Source organism: Lepus europaeus, chromosome 3, assembly GCF_033115175.1.
Source record: "Lepus europaeus isolate LE1 chromosome 3, mLepTim1.pri, whole genome shotgun sequence".
In the NCBI taxonomy this organism is placed as follows: domain Eukaryota; kingdom Metazoa; phylum Chordata; class Mammalia; order Lagomorpha; family Leporidae; genus Lepus; species Lepus europaeus.
Genome location: NC_084829.1, coordinates 128,275,726 through 128,302,025, shown reverse-complemented (window position 1 = coordinate 128,302,025; position 26,300 = coordinate 128,275,726). Strand labels below are relative to the sequence as shown.

General features: G+C 42.0%; 1 protein-coding gene across 5 annotated transcripts in view; it reads left to right on the top strand.

Annotated features, from left to right (window-relative positions):
- The first annotated feature begins 5,773 nt into the window (after positions 1–5,773).
- Positions 5,774–26,300, top strand: part of PTPRK (protein tyrosine phosphatase receptor type K) — a 592,149-nt gene continuing 571,622 nt past the window's right edge. For all 5 annotated transcript variants that reach the window (XM_062186745.1, XM_062186743.1, XM_062186744.1 and 2 more), the window contains exon 1: positions 5,774–6,100. In XM_062186745.1, coding sequence (XP_062042729.1) covers positions 6,007–6,100 — 94 coding nt within the window. In that variant the 5' untranslated portion in view covers positions 5,774–6,006. The remainder of the gene's footprint in view (positions 6,101–26,300) is intronic.

The window sequence follows — 26,300 nt, the reverse complement described above, 5'->3', positions numbered from 1 at the left end:
AGCTCTTGACCCTGCAAAAATGTATTAATGAATGCCTGATGCATTTAATGAGTTTTAAGTGATTTTTTTTCTAGTTTTGAGTAAAATATTATATACAAAGAATTTCAGAATAATGTATGCATGCACACCAAAATAATTCAATCAGGATTCAACGGGATACCATGTAGCTAGTGTCCTTTACATCTTTTCCTCTATAGTGAGCCACAAAAAAGTAAAGTACATTTTTGAGAGCATGAAACATATTCACTAGTATAACGGCATCATAGAATAAGGCGTCATAGAATGTGCCGGGAAAGATAATTTGTCAGCCACATACTAGGTTACTGTGAAAACCAAGCATTTTTGTTTCCCTCTGAGTTTCATCTTTGACTAGCATCATCAGACCAGGCTTTTCGAAAATGGGGAGAGGCTCTCAAGTAAGAATGTATCCGCCCTGGCAGTGACTGCCCCTGTCCCATCTCTCCACCTCAATCCAATTCCCGCTTTTCTGATTGGCTTCCTTTCTGACCCATGCTTGTTAATTATATCCAGCTGTAGGCAAATTGCTCTTCCAAATTGGCAACACGGAGCTCTCAAGCTGCTCACATTTTTTTTGCTTCCCTTGATAAAACCTTTGGAGCGTGCATTTTCTTGACTAGTGTTTCTGAACTAATCCCCAGTTATGGATATTTTTAAAGGTTCAAGGGACTTACAAAATAATTCTGATTTTGAAATCAGTATACCTTCCCTCATCTGATCCAAAATTGCCTAAGAACATGTAGGTAAGAAAATTTCCTTGGAGACCTTGATATGCAATCTGTCCCCTTGTTCCTGGATACTTTTGTGTCCAGATCGAAGCACCAAGTGGCCAGGTGACAGCACAACAGGAGGAAGCAGTTGAACTTTGCTTTTAGAAACCCATCCATAACAACGCTTTCAGGACATAACTTAGACTCCCCCCATCTCCACCCCCAAAGTCTCTGCTCTACCCAAGGGTTCTAGTGCCAGAAATTCCTGTCCCCTATTCTCCAGGGATTCTATTGAAAACATATATACCCATGTAAAAAATGTACTGTAAGCAAACGCTTTTAGTTTGCTTGTTTTTCTTCGTACAAAGAGAAAATAGAAGCTTATTTCCACTTACCAGACCAGGAGGCTTTGCTTGATGAGCTGGCATTGAGGATTTTGACACCTATATCGAATGAATGCTTTTAGAGTCAAGAATTAAGTACACAAGGATTGGAGAGGAAAATGGAAAATGAAATGTAGAATCAGAAGACCCAGGTCTGAGATACAGCCTTGCTATTTACCAGCTGCGTAACCCTGGGAAAGAATTTTAATCACCCTAAGCTGTGGCTTTCCTCACATGACTATTACCTGATTTGCTTACTTCATGGAGTTGGAAGGAGAATAGATTGAGATCATGTGGGCGAACAGGCTTTACAAATTGAAAAGCATGATATAACCAATTAGTTCCTATTAAGCAGCCGAGAATATTTTCTAATTGCTTATAAATACATGCTGTGTGTAAACTCATGTTCTGTCACCGGATAAATAAAACCTTGTTTCTGCTGGCTACAGGTTTGTGCATAATCCTTCAGTGATTAAGAGAAGGAAAATGACATTTACTCAGCAACTATCATCATCCAGGCCCTTTCACATCTATACTTATAAAAAAGTCTACCTGTAATTAAGTCTGTATTTCCTTTAATTCTCTGAAAAGTGTATGGAATTCATTTTCATAGGAAGGAAGTTTAGATATAAAAGGTTTCACTAGAACTTTAAACATGAGCCGTGTCTCCATTAAAGAGTTACCTATTCTAAAACATGGAAAAACACTGCTTTATTCCCTATTTCTCCCAAAACTTATTCACAGTGCCCAATACCATATTGGGAATCATGGAAAAATCCCAATGTGAAGAAACCTGTTTGACTTTGGTCAATTCAAAGTTCTATAAACTTATTTGATTTTTAAAGTAGATTTATGTATTTGAAAGGTGTGTGTGTGTGTGTGTGTGTGGGAGAGAGAGAGAGAGAGAGAGAGAGAGAGATCCTCCACCTACTAGTTCACCCCTCATATGTCTGCAATAGCCAGGGTGGGCATGTGGAAGCCAGGAGTCAGGGACTCCATCTGGGTCTCTCATATGGGTGTCAGGGATCCAAGCTCTTGAGCCATCATCTCTTGACTTCCTAAGTGCATTAGTAGAGAGCAAACCAGGACTGCCTTGTAATGCCGGTGTCCCAGGCAGGGCTCAACCTACTGCACCACAACACATGCTCTCCTGGTCTACCATGCGGGTGCAGGGCCCAAGCACTTGGGCCATCCTCCACTGCACTCCCAGACCACAGCAGAGAGCTGGACTGGAAGAGGAGCACCTGGGACAGAAATCCGGCGCCCTGACCGGGACTAGAACCCGGGGTGCCGGCACCGCCAGCGGAGGATTAGCCTATTGGGCCGCAGCGCCGGCCGAACACATGTTCTTTTCGACCATATACTATAACCATTTACCAAAGACTGCAGGAAATTAGAGAAGGGCATCTATAAAACACTGTTACTCTACGTCTACTGCCAATTAATATTGTCATTTGTGGGTGGTTTTTACTTTTTTCTTGGTTGTTAACTGTCTTCTGATTTCTTTATGGTTGTAAGATATATTTCACCTTTTTAACCTTTTTAAAAAATACTAATTTTACTTGGAAGGCAGAATTACATAGCGAGCGAGCAAGCGAGAGAATCTTCCATCTGCTTTTTTACTCCCAGATGGCTGCAACTGCTGGAGCTGGGCCAGACCCAAGCCAGGAGTCAAGTGCTTCTTCTTGGTCTCCCCTGTGGGTGCAGGGGCCCAGCACCTGGGCCATTCTACACTGCTTCCCCAGGTACACTAGCAGGGAGCTGGGTCAGAAGTGGAGCTACCAGGACATGAATAAGCGGCCATATGGGATGCCAGCACTGCTCTGCCATGGCACCGGCCCCACTTTTTAGCCATTTTTAGGAGTGTGGTTTGGTGGCATTAAATACATTTACCATGTTGTACAACTCATTATCACCATCCTTGTCTGAAAGTTTTGATCTTCTTTAAGTGGAAACTCTGTATTGTCTTCTTTTTAAAATCACTTTATCATAAGCATGCTTTCATATCATAACTTGTTTTTTTTCATAATCTTCATTTCTAGTGGTTTAGAGATATTCCACAATATAATGCTCATGAATCTATTATTTCTACTTTTCTCTTTTGTAAATGGTAAATAAGTGCACATAACATTCTTCACATTTTAGATTATTTCTTTAGAATAGCCAATAGAGTATATGAACATTTTAGGGATTTCTAAATGTAAGTTGTCAGTTTATTTTTCTGAAAGTTAGGCCACATTTGTACTCTGTTGGTGGATTGATACATTCATTCTTTCAAACAAAGATCGAATAAGTTTCTAACACTTGTCAACATTTAGCTATGTGGAAGACATACCTGGTCACAAATAATTTCAATTCACACTGGCCAGAATTAGTTACAGTCTCTGAAATCAAAATGACTGGTTTACTTGTCCAAAAGTTCGATTGCATTTCTTTGTTCTCTGTAAGAAAACATCTTCATTGGTTTGCTGATTCCTTTAAGAAATGTCCCTCCTCCTTTGTTTGCTTTTCCCCTTGTCTCACTCAAATATGTGCTACCGGACCAACCACTTAATTTCTAATCTTGTTTATTCGTTTGTGAAATGTGAATAATAATGGTACAACATCATAGGATTACTGGTCAAATTCAGTAAGATATTTTATATCTCAATGTCTCAATGCAACATTGTAGACCATACCTAACACATTCTAAGTCCTCTCCAAACATTCCTGCTACTTCTACAACACAGAAGGTGAATTAAATCTTCTATTAGCCCAGTGAATGGGTGAGGTAAGAATTGTGTGCACTTTTCTCATCACTGTAAAGAGGCATTTTGTCTGTGTGTTTAGACAAACAAATCACCACGTCATGAACTCTCTATCTTTCTACAATAATGGAATAACCCATGGATTGGTATGTAAATGGTGGGGTTTTGTTTGTTCTTACTGGGCCAAGTTGCTGCTGAATTTTACAAAGTTCTGAAAAGTCCTTACAAAGAAAAAAATATGTCCTTAAGTTTTTTTGTTACCTGGAATCCAGTGTAGGTGGCAGGGAGGGTAGGGGGCGGAAGTGCCACTATGTTCCTAAATCTATTTATATCAAATACATGAAACATGTATGACTTAAATAAAATTAAAAAAGAAATTAAAAATGAAAAAAAAAAATGAAATAGGAATGGTGATGGTGTGCTAAAAGTTATAGATTAATGAGTTAACAACAACAATAAAAAAAAACTACATTGTTCCCTAAGGAAGGATGAACTGAAATATGCTGAATTGAGTTGACAAGTGTTGGGCTTGTCAGTGAATTAATGAGCAAAGTCTGAGACTTCAAATTCTGTTTAATCAAGCTTCTATTCTTATTCAATTAAAAAAGTCTTTTCTTTCTTGGCAGTGTGTGTGTATTTGTTCATAAGATATGTGTTCATTTTCCTTTATATTTCCAGCTTCTATGATAAGCCTGGCTACTGAGAGCAGATATTTTATGGAAGGAATAGGGAGCGTGGTCAATTATGTGACTGTTATATTTAACTGAATTTCACATTGTCTTGATTTTACAAAGGCTAAAGAGAAGATGTCTGAATAACTGACAGATGTCAATCCACAGACTATTGTTTTAGGAATTGTACCAATGACATTACAATTCGGAATAAAAGTCATGTGTCTATTTCACTGCCACCACACTTTTTGTGCTGTTATTCACAAAACGAATAAAGTATGCCCTGTGCAGTCTTACCATAGGAGCAAGTCAGGGTGGCATATGGTGAAACCACTCCAAGCTGCCACGGAAGTAGCAAACTGTAGAGCCCTCCCCTGTCATAACAGAGCTCCCGATGAATCATTCGTGGCTGTCTTCACTGTCGGTGTCCCTTTGTTAAATACGGACGTCTTAAATAGCTGCTAGCTGTGAAAACCAAAACCAAAACCAAAACCCTCGTCTCTCCACCAGCCCTAAGCGAACGGAAAGGGTCATTAGGGCCGATGCAATGGCTAGGTGAGCGAAGGAGCGGAAAGAGGACAGGTTTCAGAACAACAAGCAAAGTCAGCGAAGCACAGAGTCAATTCAACTCTTCCCCGAACGACAAATAAACCAGACAGGAGTCACGCCAGCTGTTCACACTGGAAAGTTACCAAGCGTTTATTTGGGTTCAAGTTTTACGCATGACAAGCGTAAGGAACAATGCGTTTCCTACGGGGTTGAGATGTCTGATTCCTTATTGCTTCAACACGGCAGGCAGGGGAGTGTTTCCTTAGGGCCCTTCGACACTCCCCCTTTCTTCCCACCGACAACCGCTCTGGGGACCTGCACCTCGGGGACCCAGCTCCCGGGACGCCTCTCCTCCGGCGGCGGCTGTGCTCCGCGCTCGCCCTTGCGGCTCCGGCCACCCTGCTTACCCTACTCGCCTCTCAAACTCCGATTTCTGGAACAGGGCAGCGAGCGGCGCCGGATCCTCTTTCCCGCCCGCTGCCCCCGAGCGGCCGCGGGCGGCGGGGTCCGCACGGCGAACAAAGGCGGCGCGGGGCGCGCGGCCGGGGCTGGCGCGCGTCTCTCCGGCAGAAGGCGGCGGCGGCGGCGAGCCCGAGCCCGCATTCCTCAGAAGCGCCTGGAGCCCGCGGGGCGACGTCACCCCCGGCTCCGCCCCCGTCCCTCCCCGTGCAAAGTAACTCTTGACTAACAGGAGCAGCCTCGGCGGAGCATGGAGAGCAGCCGCCGCGGCCGGCGGGCGACGCGGGCGACACTCTCGCCCCCGAGGTAGTTTGGCGACCGCGAAGGAGGAAAAAGTGCGGGCGGGCGGCCGGGGACTCCCGCCGGCAGCCGGTGAGGCCGCCCGGGGTGCACCTCAGGCGTGGGTTTCGTCGCGATTCCCCCCAGCACCGCTTTTGCAAAGCTGCCTGAAACTTCTCCCAAACTCGACATGGAAACGGCGGCGGCGCTGCCCGCGCTTGTGGCGCTCTTGCTCCTCTCGCCTTGGCCTTTCCTGGGGTCGGCCCAAGGCCAGTTCTCCGCAGGTGAGTGACCGGGGCGGGGGTGGCGTCGCGGAGCCTCGACGGGTGCCCCCAGCCCGAGACTGGCGAGGAGTGGAGCTGGGTCCTCGCCTGGGCCGGGAGCAAGGATCTGAGGGGCAGCTTTGGCGACCCGAGGGGCGGGGAGAGGGACATGGGGTCGAGGGAGGGGTGCCCCTGAGTTTGTGCCAGGTGCGACGCGGGGCGGCGGACCGGCGCCACTCGGCGCAGGTAACTTTGGTCTTCGCCACCCATTGTTTCGCTGCGCGGCGCGCTGGGGGCGCAGGCTGTGTGGAGACGCGGCTTCTCGGGGCGGGGGAGCCGGTGGCCTCGGCGTCCGGCACAGCCCGGACCGGCTTAGGGGGAGACAGAAAGAAAAAGTAGTTGGGACCCCGGGCCCCGCTACTCTGAGCTGGCGGGCAGGCTTCTTGCTGTAAGCTCCCAGAGTGCTCACGAGAATTCCCCGGGAAGCCATTGTCGACTGTGTGGACGCGCGACGCGGCTGACCCCTGGGCGCGCATTGCCAGGTGCTTTTTGTCCCGGGAATAACCTCCCCGGACTATCGTCCAACTCCTTGCCAGTCCCTCCCCGGATCCCCCGTCTCCTCCCCCAGCCCGGGATCGCCCCGTGGGCTGGGTCCCCGCTTAGAGTCTGTTCCCGTGTGAGTCGGCAGAGCGGAGCGCGGTGTTTTGAAATGAGATCCTAAGGATCCGCACCCAGCCAGGTCTGGGCGCCGGGTCGGGAAAGCCCTGCCCGCGCCGGAGAGCCAGCTCGTCTGGCGGAGTCGCGGCGAAGCTGGCCAGCACCCGGGCTGCTAACGGCCGCCGCCCGCCAGGAGAACCCCTAGCGACGGCCGGGGAGCCGGCTCGCAGGTGGCCCTGGGGCTTCCAGGTCAAGCCACTGGGAGAAGCCGGCGAACCGCGGCTCTCCAGCGCGGTCCTCGGTTCCCTTCCAGTTCTGCGATCCCCGCTGTAGGTTGATTGCCTTGGGACGCCCTCTCTGAAGTTTCGCCAGGTGGACGCTGGGGAGCGGGCTCTCGGGCGCTCGTCTGCCTCCCGGCGGTCCGGACAACTTTTCTGGCCACCCCACCCCACCCGGCGTGGCTGGCGAGCGCATCTGCCATTGTGGTTCGTAGGGCAGATGGAGACGCAGAGGTGGCACGGGGGCAATGGAGAAGACGGGAAAAGCGACGTTCGCGCTCCTGGCCGAGACCTCGGGACGTGGAGAAAAAACTAACTTTGAACTCGACAGTTTTGTAGCGTTGTTGTGGCTGTCCTGTTTCCCTGGAAATAAACTCACATTGTTTTTTTTCCGGAGTAATCCTTTAGTTGCCTTCCGCCACCCCTCCCCCGTTAGGACTCTATAAAAAGAGTTAGACAACAGATTCAGGTGGCAGCTTGTGTTGTACTCGCAGGCAGAAATGAGAGCGCGCACAGAAAAGCCATGTATATGGGTGATGTATGCAGAGGGGCGCAGCTCTATGCAATGAGTGATCCCACGGTTTAATTTAATTCTCTCTGGAGTGAGCGTTGCTGCGTGCATCTGTGACATACAATGCCCGCTAGGATTGGAACCGTGCTTGATGTAGCTCATTATATGCAGGCAGGTTGGAGTGAGTATTGATTTCTGCAGTGTTTGTCACTGCACCGAGAGCCTACGCTTGAAAAGCCATGTAGTTTGTTAATTGAAAGTTTGAACTCTACCAGTTGCATGATTAAACGTACATGCATTCAAGAGCAGCAGCAATTAATGCCTCAGTAGTCGATGGATATATTTCGGTAGTAAGGAAACTTTTCTTTTTAAATGTTATTTACCCTTGAATGAATAAGTAAATATTAAATTTCCTCCAGCTCAGTGTTACAGATGTGCTTTTCTAATACCTGGAGTTTAGATGTCTTGAATGAATGATTGTGCTTTAGACTTCCAGTTGTAAGTAACTTAAGTAAAACATACCTAGCTGTTCGTATTTCAAGACTTTCATCATTTAGGATTCACATATATGCCCCAAAATGAAGATCTTTTACTCCTAGGTTATAAAGTCAGATTGTGAATCTGCCTTTCACCATAAATTAAGTTTGTAACTATGTCTCTAGCTGTCAGATTAGTTTATAATCTACTGTTAATGAATTCTACAGCAGTCAGGTTTGTTGTAAAGACATTGGAGATTGCTGGTGCATTCTTGTTGCTTTTCCTTTTTTTCTGCTTTAAATGAATAACTTGTATTTGTTTTGAGAAATTTAAATATGCTTTAAAAGTCTAAAACACAGAATTTTAAAATAACACCTCTTGTTAAGTGTGAGTACATCACACACCTGAAGTCCAGTTCACCACTTTTAGATATTATCATGTGGTTCCTAATGAAGTAATTTTCAAAAGCAAATTTGAAAAAAATATAGATTGTTAGATGCTTGAATGTCATATACTTATTCAATCCACTTTTTTTTAAAAAAAACCACCAGTTTAAGAGTTTTTCATTGTTGTGACTTTTCCCCCTAGGTTTTGGAATTAGAGTGTAAAACTGCTGCATGGGAAGTCTCTTTAAAACCAAAACTTCCTGTAAATCTCCTATTTATGTCCTTACAGTTTAATCTGTCACTTCAATGACACCTATGTCACATCTGTTTTGTATTGGCAGAAGCTGCAACATAGGTTCACAGGTACTGAAGTCAGTTCTCTGGGCTGCGTAGCTGTCAGCTCTTGGTATCTTACTGTAAGAAAGTTTTCTATTTGACTGACAAAACCTGGCAGAGGTGAGGGAGCTCAGCTTTCTCATCTGGAAAGTGGGGATAATAATACCTGTCCTGACTTTTCCACATGGCTTTTTATGAGGGTCTAATGAAGTAATTTGTGTGTCCCAGCACTGTAAGTTATTATAAAGCATGGTACAGCGATCTAGGGTGTAATCAACCTGTGTTATTTGTGCCTCCTTTCTGGACTGCCCCTGAACTCTTGCTAGGAGGATAGGCTGGTGAGGGTTTGTGTGTGTGGGTGGGTGTGTTTCACACTGGCAGTCATTCATTTTAATCATCGGTAAACATAAATATCCTAGATTGGCAAGACCACAGTTTTATCAGCATAGCCAGAGAAGTCCTCCTTTAAAAATGTTGTTTTGACCTACTGCCTGTAGATTCTGACTTGAGTTAAACCTGTGGAAGACTCACTGTTAGCATTCCTAGCATCCTAACTGGAGAAAAGCTGTATTTTCAGTTTCTGTAGCTGTTTGTTCAGCCCTTTCATCTCCGTATAGAGAACAATATGTAGCTTTGAGATGCAGTCTTATCCACGACCTAGAGAGGGACTATTGTCTCTCTAGTGTGACGTGAGCCTGGCAACACAGCTTCAGGTCCTGCCGTGCATGTGCTCCGGGCAAGTCACACTGTTGGTCCCTTAGGACCTTGCACCCCAGCTAAGCAGTGCCACTTTCCTTGCATCTCACTCCCTGCTGCCTCTGCATTTGGAAATAAATTTGCTTGTACTGAATACCTGCTAGGGAGATACATTGGGGCCAGGCTTATTTTAAGTCTTGCCATTTAGTTTTGTGGTGTTGATTGGCCAGGATCCTTTGGTATGTTTATTCAAACTCCCGCATTCTGTTCACTAGTAATGATATGTAACTGGCCACGTCCATGACTGCTTTTGTCTCACTAGCCCCTTGGCATCTGACTGTTGATGTTCCCAGATTGCGAGAGGTGATTTTATGTCTGGCCTGCCTAAGTGGGAAGAAGCAAGTCTGGATGCTATTTGGGCACTGGCATGTGTGCTGCTGATAACTCTACTCTGTGTGTGCACGAGTGTGAATTTGAAAAATAAATCAACCCCTCTGCCACACTGCCTCTCTCCCACATGCCTCTGCAGGAAAAACAAAGCCCCACAAACATATACACAAACTCACAGCCGCCTTGTTTTCACCAGATATCTTTGGTGCTGCATGTGTTCTTGAAAACTGGAAATATGAATCATGTACTGCTCCAAGCTAATGCCAGTTCTCTCACCAGATCTTATGTTTCTGGCAAGGATAGCATACTATATGTTGGGATGATCTTTGAAGGGATATTTAATTCATGTGATATGATTCCATGTGGTGAACATGTTTTGTTGCCTTCTAATATTTTTTGAAGTACAATGTACTTGATCTACCCATGGTGGTATTTAAGACAGGGTAAAGCAGGCTCCATATGGGTCTGTGCTGTTCCCATTTTCCCTCTTTGCTCTTCATGGAAGCTGGAGGAAGAACACTGGAAGATTGAGAGCAGGAAACATCAAGAGCATTTACAGATTGTTCTTAAAGACAAAACAAAGCACACAAGGATTCTGTGTGTGCATGCGCGGTGTGTGTGAGTGTATGTGTGTGTTTGATCTTTTAATTTTCAGAAGAGGGAAAAGTGTCCTATTTTTAACTTGTTTATTGGAATCAGCCTTTGCTTTTGTCCAAATACACTCATTTCTTATTCTGTCGATGCAAAAATTTCCCTCTGTGTATGCCTCTCAGACTTTACCCTTTGATCATATTTCTCTGGTCGGTGTTCCTTTATCAAATGGTGTTTCTCTTTTCCTAAAAACGTTGTAATTGCTTTTGAACATGACTTGTTTTTTCATCAAAACTCATGCTGTTTGTCATGGTTACTGAAAAACAGTACAAGACATATCAATCCATGATTGTATTTTAAAATGGTATTTGATAATAAAGTAAGTGAATAATACATCAATCAAGCTAATTTTTATTTCAGTTGAAGCCAGAAACAAACTTGTTTATCTATGAGATGATATTTTAGTGTTGTAGAATATTTATTTGTTGTACTTATCTGTCACGGAATAAAAGAACGACTTTAAGTCCCTTTTTGTGAAATGGGGATAGGAAATTTGAGTTGCTTATTTTTTGAAATAAGTGAGATAAAATACATACAAATATCCTTTGGAAAACTTTAAAAACTAGTTGTGTTTAAATGCTTGTTATCAGTGAGAACTGTGAGGTGGCTAACTTGTAAGCTTCGATTCCATCATAGTGCAAATGTGGTTTGTGAAAATATTCTTGAAGAATCTTTGTTGGGGCTAGGATGTTTTCTAAGTTTCGTGAAGAGTCAGTTGAGAGCTGTTCATTTTCCTTTTTTATTCTTGTGGGAATTCTTGTGATTTGTAGTTAGCATTTTGGTAATAAAACCAATTGACATCACCCTATGAGGCTTCTCAGAATGGTTTCTGGGGATGTGAAGACCCCATTGAATCTACTGTGGAACAAGGCCATTTCCCACTCTGCTCTGGTGGAGTGTTGGGCACCGTGCTATGTGTGTGTGCATAATCCCTAGCAATTACAAGTGGCTTGTTTTGCCACTCACAGTTGTTTTAAGAGCAAATTAGCTAGTCCTAAATGAAATACTCTGTTTCTACTTGGTACAACTGTAGTCATGTTAATAAAAATGATAAATGGTGCAATGCTGCCTGAAAGCTCCTGCAAATGACATTCTAGGGCGTTTTAATAGAGGAATTTGGAAATAAAGCCAAACAAAGTAGTCTCTAGTTGGGCTTGTTTGCATTGACTTTGTTGGGAATCCTGGAAGCTGGCAAGATTTGTGTTTGCATATGTGTGGATACATGTGTGCACACCTTGCACTTTCACACCTTAACAGTGATGGTACTTGATCCTCCAAAGATTCAGGTTTCAAGGAACCAAATGATATCTGGAGATGGGAAAAAATCCATTTTTGTATTTTTTGAAAGAGTATTTAAAATAGATCATTATTTTTCCTGTTTCATAGATGGAGTAGCAAATAGACATGGAACATAAATGAACTACATTGTCTATACTGTACTTATTCTTTACTATACTTTTAACAAGAAAGTGATAAGTCTTCCTCTAGATTGGTGTCTATTTATATAAGCCCTTCCCGGTGCAGTCTGTTCGTTAACCAGCTGCTCATAGTTTGATTCGCCAAACTCTGTCCAAGGCAGCAGCTGACCAGCTCCAGAAATTCCCCTAATCTTTGTAGAGCAGTGGGGTGATCCAGCAGCTGCTTAAATGGAACAGTTCCTTGATGTGATGTGCCTTAGACCACTCAGCAAATTCCTGAATAGAGAGGCCGCCTGTCTAAGGTTTTCATGTCCCACCCAGGGGTTGATGGCTGGTATCTCCAGGGTCCTTGGCTTCCTCCATGGCAGAGTGCTATAGAATTCCGCTCCTTGATTTGTGGCCTGTGTACCAGCGGCTTCCATATCCCTGGGAAGTTGGTGATGATCTGTGGTCAGAGTCTACTCTAGACCTCCTGAATCAAAATGTGTATTTTAATAAAAGCCTTATGTGATTTGCTTGAATATTTAATGTTGAGAAACAACTGCTATGGAACAAAGACAGCTCAGCTTTAAAAGATGGCTAAGTGCACCTTGCTGTAGAAATATAAGACTATTGTGGAAGGATTAATTATAACATGAAACATTTCACTAGATTTGTATTTCTTATCAATATTTATTTGATTATGACTTAATATCATAGACACATCAAAACAACAATGTCCTACGGGTTTTAAAAAGAATTCTCAAGAGGCTGACATGGTGGTGTGGAAGGTAAAGCTGCCACCTGCAATGCTAACATCCCCTATGGGCACTGGTTCGTGTCCTGGCTGCTCTACTGCCAATCCAGCTCCCTGATAAAGGCTTGAAAAAAGCAGAGGAACATGGCCCAAATGTTTGGGCCCCTGCCACCCATATGGGAGACCCAGATGAAGCTCCTGGCTCCTGGTTTCAGCGTGGCCCAGCTCTGGCCATTGCGGCCATCTGGAGAGTGAACTAACTAATGGGAGATTTTCCCTCCCTCTCTCTCTCTCTCTCCCTCCCCTCCCTTCCCTCTCTCTCAGTAACTATTTCAAAATAAAAAATGAATCTTTAAAAGAAAAGAACACTCAAGCAATTTTGAAAAAAGACATTTTCATAGGAAAGTAAAATCAGGCTAAGTAATTTTGGTTTTTTTGTGTAAGAATGTTTAAAGGTAAACATACCATTTATAGTATGATTTGCTTGATGTGAATCTTTTTTATTTAGCATGCTTTATGTTGGCACAGGAAATCCTGTTCCCTCTGACATTACTCTGGCAGTCTCTTGTTTTATTCTGCTCTTTTTCTTCTAAGTGTAATTTAAGGTCTTGGTAATAAGAAGCTCATTTGTAGGACAAATTTAATGAATGGGAGTTAGTAGGTAGAATCCATTCAATATCACTAGTATTCTTTTGCTATTTTTTGTGCTCATATTTAAGAACAGATACTCTTGTCAGTTTTCTCAGAAGCAAAATTATGATGTAATAGACAGTGTACACTATTCATGTCAAAACACAATTTAACTTGCATTTTATAGCTTGCTTTCAGATTCTTTTCAAAAATGAATTTCCCCAGAAGACCTAATTGCCTTCTTATTAATGAGCCTGTGTTTTTTGTTATCCATTTACTATTCTAAATGTGTCTACTTGTGCTAGCTGTTTCAACAGTGAAGTCTCTGATTAGATCACAACTGCTAGATTTGTTTTTTCCATTCAGTAGTGATTCAGAAAATGCTGGCATAATGGTGCGGTTATCACAGAGACTAATAAAAAAAAATATAAATTAATGTTGAGCCATAATAGTTGGTCATGTTGTGATATCAGTAGCTGGAGTTTGGGAATAATAGAAAAAGTGGCATTCTCTGCATTTTAGCTTCTGTAAATGCAAGTCTGCTTAACCTGTGAAGTTTGAAATACAAAAAATATATAGTTGTGGGATGAATAAGTAAATTACAATCAGTGTGTTTCCATATTTACTTAATTTAGACACTAGTTCTTAAACAATGTGGTTTAATTGAAGAGGAGCTCTTGCGATGGAGGAACCCTGATAGGTGCCTACCTACACCATCTTCGAGAGCTGTGGACTTGGAATTTTGTGTCTCATTACTTGTTCTAATTTTACTTCAAATTCCACAGCCTTTCTTGGTGACTAGCTCCACTTTTGTTCTTGCCAGCAATCATCAAATTCATTTATTCTCTTGCATGTTGGAGAGGAGAGATTTTTCCCAAAGTAGTGGCATAAAAGATGATAGGTACTGCTATTTATTGAGAACTTTTGACCTGCAAGGCCATATGAACAATGCTTAATGTAATTTTTAATCTTTCAAGATGGGAATCATCTTCACTTTACAAAGTGAGGCCTAGAGAAGTTGAGGAATAACTTGCCTTACGTGACTGTGTGACATTTTTAGATGTACACACATACATGAAGTGATTAGATATTTGTGGGGGGGAGGGGAGGCTGTATTGGTGGAAAATTCAGCCCAGATGGGTGACAACAAAAGAGGAATTTATCATCTCTTGTAATTTGACAGTTCAGAAGGATCCTGATTTAGAAGTACACATCCTCCCAGTGGGGAATGATCTAAATTGCCTACTCAGTTTAGCCCTGTGATAAGCATGGGGATTCTAAGATTTCATACAGAGACAGCTCTACCTCACAAGATCCTACGTTGAAATCCATTATTGACATGTGAATTACCTGACAAGGACTGAGGCTCATTGTGATTGGAGCCAGTGGATAATGTTTCCAGCTCCTGAAGCTAAGACTGGCTGAGGGAAAGATGTTACAGATTGGTGTAGTCCAGGATTCCGGACTCGGACCCAAACTCCCACCCTGGTTACCTGGATGAATCAGCACACCTGTGGATCCCCAGACCATCATCCATTGTCAACACACATGGGAATGAGTTCTAGAAAGACAACCAAATTGTAGTGCAGTTGCTAGAGATGGAATTACATAAGGTATGCACAATAACAGCAAGAGTGGGGGAATGCTTTTGTGTTTGTAATGTTTCTGAAGGAGAAGAAAGGAGGTGATGGGGAAAAGAGAGTTCGATCAGATGGTTCTCTGTCCTGGACCACTAGGTTCTAACACCAGGTCAACATGGTATGGTCTGAACCTTAGTCGAAGCGGTAAGGGGAGAGAGGGAAGAAAGGAAAGAGGCAGGTTTGTATCAGGTAGGTTTGTATATGTTGCAGATCCAGTGAATGCTTATTTTTTGTGTTCTCTTTAAGTTCTGCATTAAAGTGTGAATTTTATTATTTTCATTATTTTATTTGACTCAGTAAGGAATAAGTCCAACATTAAATTGATGATCCCTTATCTTACATAATTTGCCCAAGTCATACAGCTTGGTAGAACTTGAATGCAAACTCAAGATTTTAATTTATAGGTCAGTGTTGTTACCATATATATGTCATTTTGCTTGACAGTAATTTATAGAGATAATTATTACTTATCTTCTATAATCATTTTGGTTTGTATTCAGAATTTCTAAAATAGTGTTTCCAAATATAAACCCGACTTAATGATTGATTGGCTTTGATTGGATGATTAACCCCATTGCAAGGTAACTATAATATACCTATGAATGAAGAGGTCATGTTAGATAACTGCTTGGTCTTCAGGTATTTTGACAAAATTTGTTTATACTTGTATATGTGCATGTATGGGTATTTGCATGTTTGTGTCTATTTCTTTTTAAAGAAGGCAAAAGGTAGATAAACTCAGCCATGGTAAATGATGCTAATTGACAGAACCTACTGTTTACGCTTTGGAAACTACTTTTGAAAGACGTAAGAGGTAACTGAATTTGCATATAATTTTGATCTTCCCCTCGTTGCTGTGTAGCTCTATAATGCACACCTTAGCACCATGGGATACTAAGAAGAGTTGCTGTAAGGTGTATCTTGGGATCCTGAATAATGAATAATATGCAGAGAAGTAGCAGCTGTTTTCCAGCTACTTTCTCTTGTAATGAGAGATTTACCCACCCTGTCTTGGACACACGTTGGTGCTAGTGGCCTAAAACTGCGTTTGACTGAGGACTATGGCTGTGACAGTTTAGACCATGGGGCGTTCTCGGGCACTTTTGTGGTCCACACTGGCCCTTCTATGGCCAGAGCAGCTGGCCTGGCACGTAGTGGTGAGGCCATGGTGACAGAAGAAGGTTTATTGAGTTCATCCTGCTTCCCTGTGTCACTAGAAGCTTGTTTTCCCAGATGTTTGCATGTTTTCTTAAAGAACTTACCAAATTGGCATTTCTTCCCTGCATATTGCTGGCTTTCTTTATCACTCTTTCTTCTATTTTATTTATATATGTTCAGTTGTGACTCTTGAATGATGTAGTTGGTCATAATTTGCCTTAACAACTTGGCTAGATGGGAACAGATTGCTATGTAGTGTTGATTTATTGTTGCCCCTTTGCAAAAACTCAAATTTAAATACTTTGCAAATATATGAGGTGCAAGGGATGGCAGCCACCTGCTTCAGAGAGAACCAGATGCTTTGAATATCCACATCAGAGAGTGTACAAGCACCGTCCTTGCCATAGGAGGACCGGTTTCTCAGTCTTGGCCCTGTCACTTTCTACTTGATCATTTCTTTCCTTATCAGTAAAATGGGAGAATAACATGAGGGATGATTTTAATGTCTTCTCCTGTTACTCACCTAGATATTGATTTTAAAAATTAATTAAATAATGAGACAGAAAAGAGAGAGAGAGAGACAGAGAGAACACTCCTGTCTGTTAGTTCACTCCTCAAATGTGTGCTGTAGCTGGAAAGCTAGGAGCTGGGCACTCAATCCTTATGGGTGTCGGGGAGCCAACTACTTGAACCATCACCTGTGCCTCTCTGTGTGAACAATAGTAAGAAGTTGAAATCTGGAGAATTAGGACTCAGCCAGGTACTCCCAGGCACTCCGATATTCGATGTGGGCATCCTAAGCAACATCTTAACTGCCACATCAAATGCCCATCCATGTGTATCCTTTTTTTTCCCCCTTTTGAATATTCTCATGAAGAGGTAGAACATGCTCTTGCCATCTGAATTGGTTTGCCTCATTTCTCAGAGCATAATTCCTTTATTTTTCTGTTGCACATATCTTTGAGCATATAGTATGTGTCAATGTTGTGCTGGGTCCTGTGGATGATAGCAGCTAAGGCAGACCTTGCTACTGTGTTTGGGAAGCATATATAAGTTTTATGAGTGAAGGAGTGGTAATCTTAGCATAGTTCCACAGCCAGTGATTCCTGAGTGAAGCCTGGAGTTGTCTGGTAACTGACCATACCCCTGTGGCTTTGCAAGTCTCCGAGCTCAATCTGTCTCAATTTCCTGGTTCACCTTACCTGGGATAATTCCAGTCCATCAGCAGTCTTTCCATGTCCTTGAGGCTATATATAGGAGAAAAAAAAAAACCAGGACAAAAGGCTACCAGAGAATTAAACAAAAATTGCCACAAAAGTAGTAAAATTCCACCAAGTGAACTTTCTCAAAAGTTGTGTAATTCAAAGTGTAAACAGAGTTGAGTGGAGGAGGGAACACGTGGATTTTCTGGATGGCTAACTCAGGGAGGTTGGTGGGCGACCTCTTCCATTATAGTCTATGTAAGTGAGCATTTACCACCTGAACCATTGATACGCAGAATCCATGGGTATTGGACTACAGATTCATGTTTGCTGTGATTTACAGCTGCCCTTAGGCTGCCTCTGTTGCCTGGACTTTGATCAGCCTTTTGTCTACTGCTGTTGCTGTGGAACCCATTGTCCTGAGTAGGGGGCAGTCCCTAGGGAAGGAAGCCAGAGGCCAGCAGAGAGGCCATCCCAGTAGCAGAACAAATTCACTGTTTGGTGTTTTGGTTATTCATTATACTAGGGACAGCATTCTTGAGTGTTTTCCCATTTATTTTCATTTTGTTTGAAAAGAGAGAGGGAGGGATGGAGAGAAAGAAGGAGAGAGAAAAAGGGAGAGAGAGAAAGAATGAGAATATCTGTCTTCCCTTGGCTTACTATCCCAAAGCGCACAGTAGGCACAGGTGGGTCAGTCCAAAGCTGGGAGCCCAGAACTGAACCCACGTCTCCTACATGAATGGCAGAGACCCAAGTACTAGTATTATCACCTACTACTGCCTCCCATGGTGTGTACTAGCAGCAGTTAGCTGGAGTAGGACGCAGTGCCAAGACTTGAACCAGACACTGTGATATGGGATGCAATATCCCAAGCAGTGGGAGTCTTAATTATTGGGCGAAACACCTCCAATATTGACTTTTAAATCTCAGCATTGTTGTTTACCAGGAAATGGAGGTTTCTAACTTCTGTATTTTTTGTTTAAAGATTTATTTATTTGAAAGAGTTAGAGAGAGAGAGAGAGAGAGAGAGAGAATCTTCAATCTGTTGGTTTACTCCCCAAACCAGGGGCCAGAAGCTTCTTCCCGGTCTCCCACATGGGTGCAGGGACACAGGCACTTGGACCATCTTCCACTGCTTTCTCAGGCCATTAGCAGGGAGCTGGGTCAGAAGAGGAGCAGCTGGGACATGAAACTGGTGCCCATATGGGATGCTGGCACCGCAGGCGGCGGCTTTACCTGCTATGCCACAGCGCTGGTCCCCTAATTTCTGTCTTGAAGGAGGCCCACATGACCTTCAGCATGTGACTTAAGAAAAGAAGTAATCTTGGGGATGTGTACTTTTTTTTTCCTAAGAAAAATTTAAGTTGTCAAATTAGTCACAAGTCTCACAAATAGAAGACTGTTTTAATCAGTTCACTAATATTTTAAAATATTAAGAAAACACATTCAATGTTTATCTCCACTCAGTGCATAAAGTATAATGTTTAAGAGCACAAACATTGGAGCCTGATCCCCTTCATATGAGTACAGTTTCCAAAAAAAAAAAACAACCTGGTGTTAAAATGGAAATGGCATAGAAAATTAATTAATTTGAAAAAAAATTATGTAGGTTCCCACGTTTTTTTTTTCAATTTCTACATCTGCAAAATGGGATAGTAGAAGTGCCTTGTCCAGAGATTTGTTTTGAGAAATATTGAGTTAAATTGCTTAAAAGAGTGCTTGGCACACTAATAAAATTCATTGACTTCAGCTATTATTGTTATCATCATTATAACTGGACTAAATTAACCAATGTTTGCAGAGTATGCAGTCCCATGCTGTTATCTTTTAAATTTTCTAAATGCATTGTCTTTTACTTTAAAATAAAACCAGCTGAGAGGAGATAATAGGCTGCCTAAAATAAATCAGCTCAATATGCTGATTAACAAAGACCACAGGCAGCACCACAAAGAATATAATTCAATGTTTATGAAAACAAGAGGCAAATTTACACTGATTCCTAAGAATTAGAATCTTACGGTGAATGACAATAAAACAGTAAAAATGATGGGTAGAGGAGCTTAAGTGACTGTGAGAAAAGTATTGAGTTTTAGGTATAAAGTACCCCCAACGTCTTTGGAAAATGCATTTAAAATTTCTTCAGTTGGGAGATGTGGGAGGTTTTTGATACATATGAAACTACTTACCCATGGAGAGATTTAATCTCAGATAAAATAGGAAAACTCTAAATTGGGGATGAGATTAATGTGGAAATTGATAAAGTTTAGGAGTGACATCTCTGTTACTTCAAGAAATTCCAGTGAAACAAATGTGTTTAGGAGCAGCAGATGCAGAAATTAGAAAATTTAGAATTAAGCAAAAATACAAAAGAGATTTCCTTAACTCCGAAAAGATACTGTTTTACTAAAGGTTACCGAATGAGAAAGGGGGATCTGTATTGCTTCGGTTTGCATTAGATGCCTATGCCCAGCGTGTATGTTTAGAGCACCCATTGACCTACAAATTCTGGGTAACAATTTTGATTTTCTTTTTTAAGTTTACCAAGATATTTACTCCTTCAGAGATTCACAAAGTAATGAGATCGTTTCAAGCCCCAAGACTTTTTCAAGCCACTGTCCGCTGAGGAAAGCCATTTTTAGTCTGGCACATGATGGAAAGGTCTGGCTAAACATTTGACAATGATAAGTTGATTTGTAGAGTTGCACTTTGGCCAGTCAGTGCAGAGGAAAAAAAGTCTGAGCGAACACAGGATTTTATGTTTGACTCAATCTTCCAACTTCTCAGACTCTGTCAGCTTTTTATGGTATCTTTTCTAGTTTTCATTGGAACAAAGTTCCCTTTCCCTTATGAGAATATCCGCTCTTTAGATACTTAAAATTTGTGGACTTTCTTACCGGAGAATTTTTCTGCACTGCTGGCTGACATAATGCTCTTGTAATATTTAATTTACCATAACAATGCAACTGGTGTCCCGACTACTAACAAGGGGGCCTTTGTGATGTGGTGACAGCAGGTGTTTTCATAAGCCCCTCTCCACTGAAGAAGTAAGCTTCCGAGGATGTCATTTTGGGACACTGTCTAACCAGCTTCATAGTCTTAATCAAAGAAGCATTTATAAAACCACCGAACTTCTGTGACAATCTAAACTTAGAGTTGTTTCAAAAGAGAAGATGCATCCCTGTTTGTGCTGGGCTCCAGAATCATCACCAAGTTATTCAGAGTGGACTGGACCATGTTGTTTGTCACAACAACGCCTAAAGGATACTGAGCCAGAAAATGACTACCTGAGAATGAATGGCCTGTGCAAGGACTGAGGCTACCATATAACAGACAGCACAGTTACATATAATAACATACATGAGAAACTACAAATTCTAACCAGTCTGGTTTAGGCTGTCTGTCTCCACAAGTGAATTGGAGAAATCCACAACCAGGAAAGGTGAGAGCAGATGGTGCCAGCAGAGCCCAGGTGCTGTGTGGCATGGCATGCTCCTTAGGCCAGGTCTCTCCGAATCTCCAAGGCAGATTGTGTCCTTTCCTGACTGATTCTTAACCACAGGTGAAGCCTAGGGAATGCTTTAAGGGTTATTGTTTATCTCTTTAGCTTTGGTGTAGAAAATCAATAGAGCAGTCTTTTGGCTTTCTCAGTTACCAGCAGAGTATCCATTTGAAATCATTTCTAGTCTCTTAGCAGTTTGCCCATGGTTTGCAGTCCGTACACCTTTGGATATGAGTACTTTGTCCACCCCATCCCTCGTTCACTATTATTCCATAAACTTCCCCAGCTGCCAACACAGTTTAGAAAAGCATGTAATTTTGTTAAGGGTGCTCTTATTGCTCTCAAATGTAGTCAAGTAAAGGGTAGGCTAGAGAGGAAAGTGGGGTATTAGATCCACATCTTCCTTTTCAGACACTCATATCCTGAAAACAGCAAGAATTTTCCTTTTAGGTAGAGATTCTTATTGTTGTTGTCACCCATGTATTGTTGTTGGAATAGCAGCTATCTCAAGTCATGTCTTTATGTAAGCAATGACAGAAAGAATATATCTTTTCTGTACATTGTGACAAAAGACTTGAACTTATGACAGCATGTCAAAGATAATATCCTTCAGCGCTTGTTAAAACAGGTGAAGCCCGTCTGAATTATTAGCACTTTCTTGTTAGCAACACCTTGTTGGGGCAGGAATCATTGATTTGTGCATTCATGTGATTGATTAGGATGGCTATTAGAGTTAGAGAGGCTGGTGAGCTCGCGGCCTCTTCCTTCAACAAAATGTGCATGGCAGAGCTGGTCACATATCCTTCACCTCAATTTCATTAAGTTCAACAAATATTAAATTCATGTCCATTCTGTGCCAGGCAGAGGGCTGAAAGATGAAAACATTAACTGAGTTCCTGCACTTAAGGCCTCACAGCAATTTAGAGCATCTAGAAATTTAAGAAGTGCTTATTCAGGGTGGGAGGTACAATGAGAGGTGCCATCAATATATGGAGAAAAGATAGTCACCCACCCCTTGTGTGAGTAGTTAGGCTTTGTTAGTTTGGAAGCCCACTGGCCAACAAAATTCCTATGAATGGATGCATAATGCACGTGGTAAAATGAGAAAGTGAGGTTGAGGGTGGTAAATATTTAATATTCTGCTCTACAATATAAACTCACAAAACAAAACAGAAAAAAAAAAAAAAACAAAACTTTGAGGCTTTAGCATTTGCTAATGTCCATGGTGTCAATACCTGGCAGATATCAGAATACCCAAGTGACACCACTGAACAGAATTGAAAAGAGGTGCATAGTGACACATTATGATGTTTCTACCACACAGATGCAAGAAAGGGTAAAGAACCTTATGGAAAAATAATTAGGAAGTGATGAGTTTCAATGGCCTGTTTTTACAATAGTTTACTTAATTATAAGTTAAAATCATTTGATTTTTGAGTAATGGCTGTGATCAACAACTGGCTCACAAAATTCCTGAAACTTTTAGCAGTTGGGATGCGCTGGTTTCAGCACACTTCTCGATTCTGGACACAGATATGGGGCATTCAGTGATTGAACCGTTTTAAGAATGGGTTTTTCTTTATCACTATCCCAAGTGAATAGAGGTCAGTATTAGAAAGGGTGGTCCAGCTGAATCCTGTTGGCAGGGATTTGACTGTCAACCAGGTGAGATCCATTGCTATAAAACCTTGTTAGAAAGCTCTTGGAGCACGGAATCAAATCTCAAGAAAAGTCCTAGGGGCCAGTGCTGTGGCATAGTGGGTAAAGCTGCTGTCTGCAGTTCCAGCATCCTTCGAGTCCTGGCTGCTGCACTTCTGATCCAGCTCTCTGTGATGGGCCATCGTCCACTGCCTTCCCAAGCCAAGTCTTTGGACCCCTGTACCTGTGTGGGAGACCCAGAAGAATCTCCTGGCTTTGGATGGACCCAGCTCCAATGGATGAAAGACCCCTTTCTCTCTCTGCATCTGCTTCTCTGTAAATCTGCCTTTCAAATTAATAAATAAATCTTAAAAAAAAAATTAAAAATCCTGAGAAGATTGATTTTCTTCTTAATTCAAGGTTCCCAATGCACAGGTGACTGTCACCGCATGTGTACATTTGACTATTCAAGCTCTCCTTAAGGGTCATGAATTTAGAGCCCCTCTATGCCTGCATAAAGGTAAGCTTTTAAATGCCTTTGAATTATCGATATTTTTCACACTAAGTACCATCTTAGAAATATGACACAGTAGGCACTGGATTTCTAGCAAATATAGCTTGAAAATTATTATATAATCTGTGTACTAATACGTATCTTGTGGCCCATAAGAGTACTTGCTATTTAAGTAGTTCAGAAATATTGGAATAAATGTCAATAATTGAATGTATTTGCATCCAATTCTGCTACATTGTCACTTTTTTTTTTTTTTTTTTTTTTTTTTTTGACAGGCAGAGTGGACAGTGAGAGAGAGAGAGACAGAGAGAAAGGTCTTCCTTTGCCGCTGGTTCACCCTCCAATGGCCGCCGCGGTAGCGCGCTGCGGCCGGCGCACCGCGCTGTTCCGATGGCAGGAGCCAGGTGCTTATCCTGGTCTCCCATGGGGTGCAGGACCCAAACACTTGGGCCATCCTCCACTGCACTCCCTGGCCACAGCAGAGAGCTGGCCTGGAAGAGGGGCGACCGGGACAGGATCGGTGCCCCAACCGGGACTAGAACCCGGTGTGCCGGCGCCGCAAGGAGGAGGATTAGCCTGTTGAGCCACGGCGCCGGCCGCATTGTCACTTTAATAGGCCTTTTTGGGATGTGTATATATGAAATTTTTAACATCTACAAAACCTGTATTTCATTTTAAAAGAAATGTATTTATTTGAAAACACAGAGAAAGAGAGAGAGATTGCCTTTCCTCTAGTTCACCCCCAGTTGCCCAATTGCTTGAATGGTGCAGCTCCATTCAAATCTCTCATGTGGGTGGCAGGAACCCAATTACTTGAGCCATCACCATTGCCTCCCAGGTCTGTGTTAGCAGGAAGCTGGAGTTAGGGGCTGGAGGTGGGTGTTGAATCCAGATACCCTGAGTTGGGTATTTTTAATCAGCATATTAGCTACTATGCTAAACACCTGCCCCCTTTAAGAAAAATGTAATTACTCTTTTTTTTTTATTATTTGAGAGGTAGACACCATGTATTTTTTAATGTAAAGCATGTTTCTTGTCTGAATGCATTATTCATAATTTAGCTTTTGGTTTAATGATCTTTTATTATCATCTTCCACTGAATTATTAGCTAATAGTATTAAAGTTACTCCTGATTCTTATTCTTTATTTCAGAAATTTTTTATTTATTTAATCTCTACTAATCATTCAGACAAAAGTGGGATGCTGTTTTAACTCATGCTCTTAGAGTACTTTTATTTGTGTAAAACAGTAATATTCCATTGTCTCCCAAAAATATTCTGTGGGATTAATGTAGGGCTACGTGGAAATGCCTGTGTTCCACATGCCATTGTTGGGCTGTGTCCACAAAGAAGTTGGTATCTCAAAGTAGGATCTTTCTTCCTCATACTTTAGAATGTACTGTAATATTTTTCTTGAAATTGGTAGCTTGTGAATGTGCTGTGTATGGGTTTTTATTTGGTATGAGCAGTTTTTTTGTATGTGTATATTGAGGACTACAGAAGATTCTCCAACCTGATGGTTCGAGTTTATGATGGGGCAAAAGTGATAGACATTTAGTAGAAACTTTGAATTTTGGATTTTGATGTTTTCCTGGGCTAGCGATCTGTGGCACCAGTACAGTGCCCTCTCCCCATACTGGGTAGTGGCTCTCAGTAAGCCATGCAATCACGCATGTAAACGGCTACTACTCTTCATTGTGCTCTGTGGATAGGCTGTGATGGTCTGTACAAGAAATGCATTGAATGCATTCCCATTGTATGATAGCTTCAATTTGCAGTGATTTTATTGAGGCATAATTACAGTGTAAGTCAAGAAGCATCTGTATATGACAAAGTGCTAACAGTCCCCAAGGGATTTATTTTGACAAAATGGACTTCTGTCTATCATTTCTCATTGTATATAAAAATCTTTTATCTCCTAGCTGTAAACAAGTCTACTTTCCCTATATATATGAGTATGGCCCATTTCCAGACTTTATAAGCATTCTAAACTTTATAATTTCAAACTATATTCCACAACAAAATACAAATCAAAATATGTATTTTAAACTCTATGTAGCTGGTGGTCTCTCTCCTTGAGGAAAACCAGTGAGAAGAGGCAAATATCTCAGATTAATAAAGCTGTAGTACTAATTTGACTGAAAATTTTCTTTTCTCCTCTTACATGGTTACAGGAAAGAGACATATGTTAATATAAACTCTCAGATTTATTTTAAAAATCAATTTTTATTGTATTCCCTGGCATCAGTACACTTTAAACTCAATCTGTCACCTTTATACCTATAATACTATAACCATTAATTGATATTCAGAATATTGGCTAAGTTAGCTGAACATAATCACAGATGTAATTAAGCTAGCTAGATTGTAATACACAAAGCTGAGAAGCTTACCAAAGTGGCCACTGTGATCGAAATGAGACAGCTCCCATTCTCATAATGATGTGATTTCATTAACCAGAATGGCCTATTTTAGAGCATCTGACTTTTTAAATGTAGACTCAGAAAACTTTGATCTGCTGGTTTACTTCTCAAATGCCAGCAGCAGTTAGGGCTGCCTGGTCAAAGACAGGAGGCAGGAATTCAGTTCAGGCCTCCCAGGTGAGTGGCAGGAACCCGGCTACTTGGGGCATCATCTGCTGCCCCCCAGAACGTGCATTAGTGGGTAGCTGGAATTAGGAGCAGAGGAGCTGGAACTTGAATCCACGCACTGTGATATGGGATGTGGGCTTCCCACCCTAGAGCATGGTTTTGGCAGGCAGTTTCTCATTTGTGTTATTTTATAACTTGATGCTCTCTCTATTCAGCAGGGTCTGATAAAGATCAGTAGTTATTTCTCACCACATAGCCATTCTTTCACTGAAGCCTGATGACAACAGTTCATGCCCATCAGGGTTTTTTTTTAAATTTTTATTAAATGAATACATTTTTACATAGATACAATTTTAGGAATATAGTGGTTCTTTCCCCCACTACCTCTCCCCCCCCAGCTCCTATTCCACCTCCCATTCCCTCTCCCATCTCCTTCTTCATTATGATTCGTTTTTAGTATGACTTTATATACAGAGGACCAACTCTATGCTAATCATAGACTTAAGCAATTTGCATCCATGCCCACACACATCATATAGAGTATAGTTAGGGGAGATAATTTATAGTCGATTCTCATATTACAATTCAATAGGGTCAGAGGTCCTACATGGGGAGCAAGTGCACAGTGACTACTATTGTTCCTTTAACAATTAACACTGATCACCTGAGGCTCTTGCCATGGGCTGCAAAGGCTATGGAAGCCTTTTGTGACCATAGACTCCATTGGTATTTGGACACGGCCATAAGCAAAGTGGATGTTCTCTTCTCCCTTTAGAGAAGAGTGTCTCCTTCTTTGAGGGCATCAGGGTTTTAC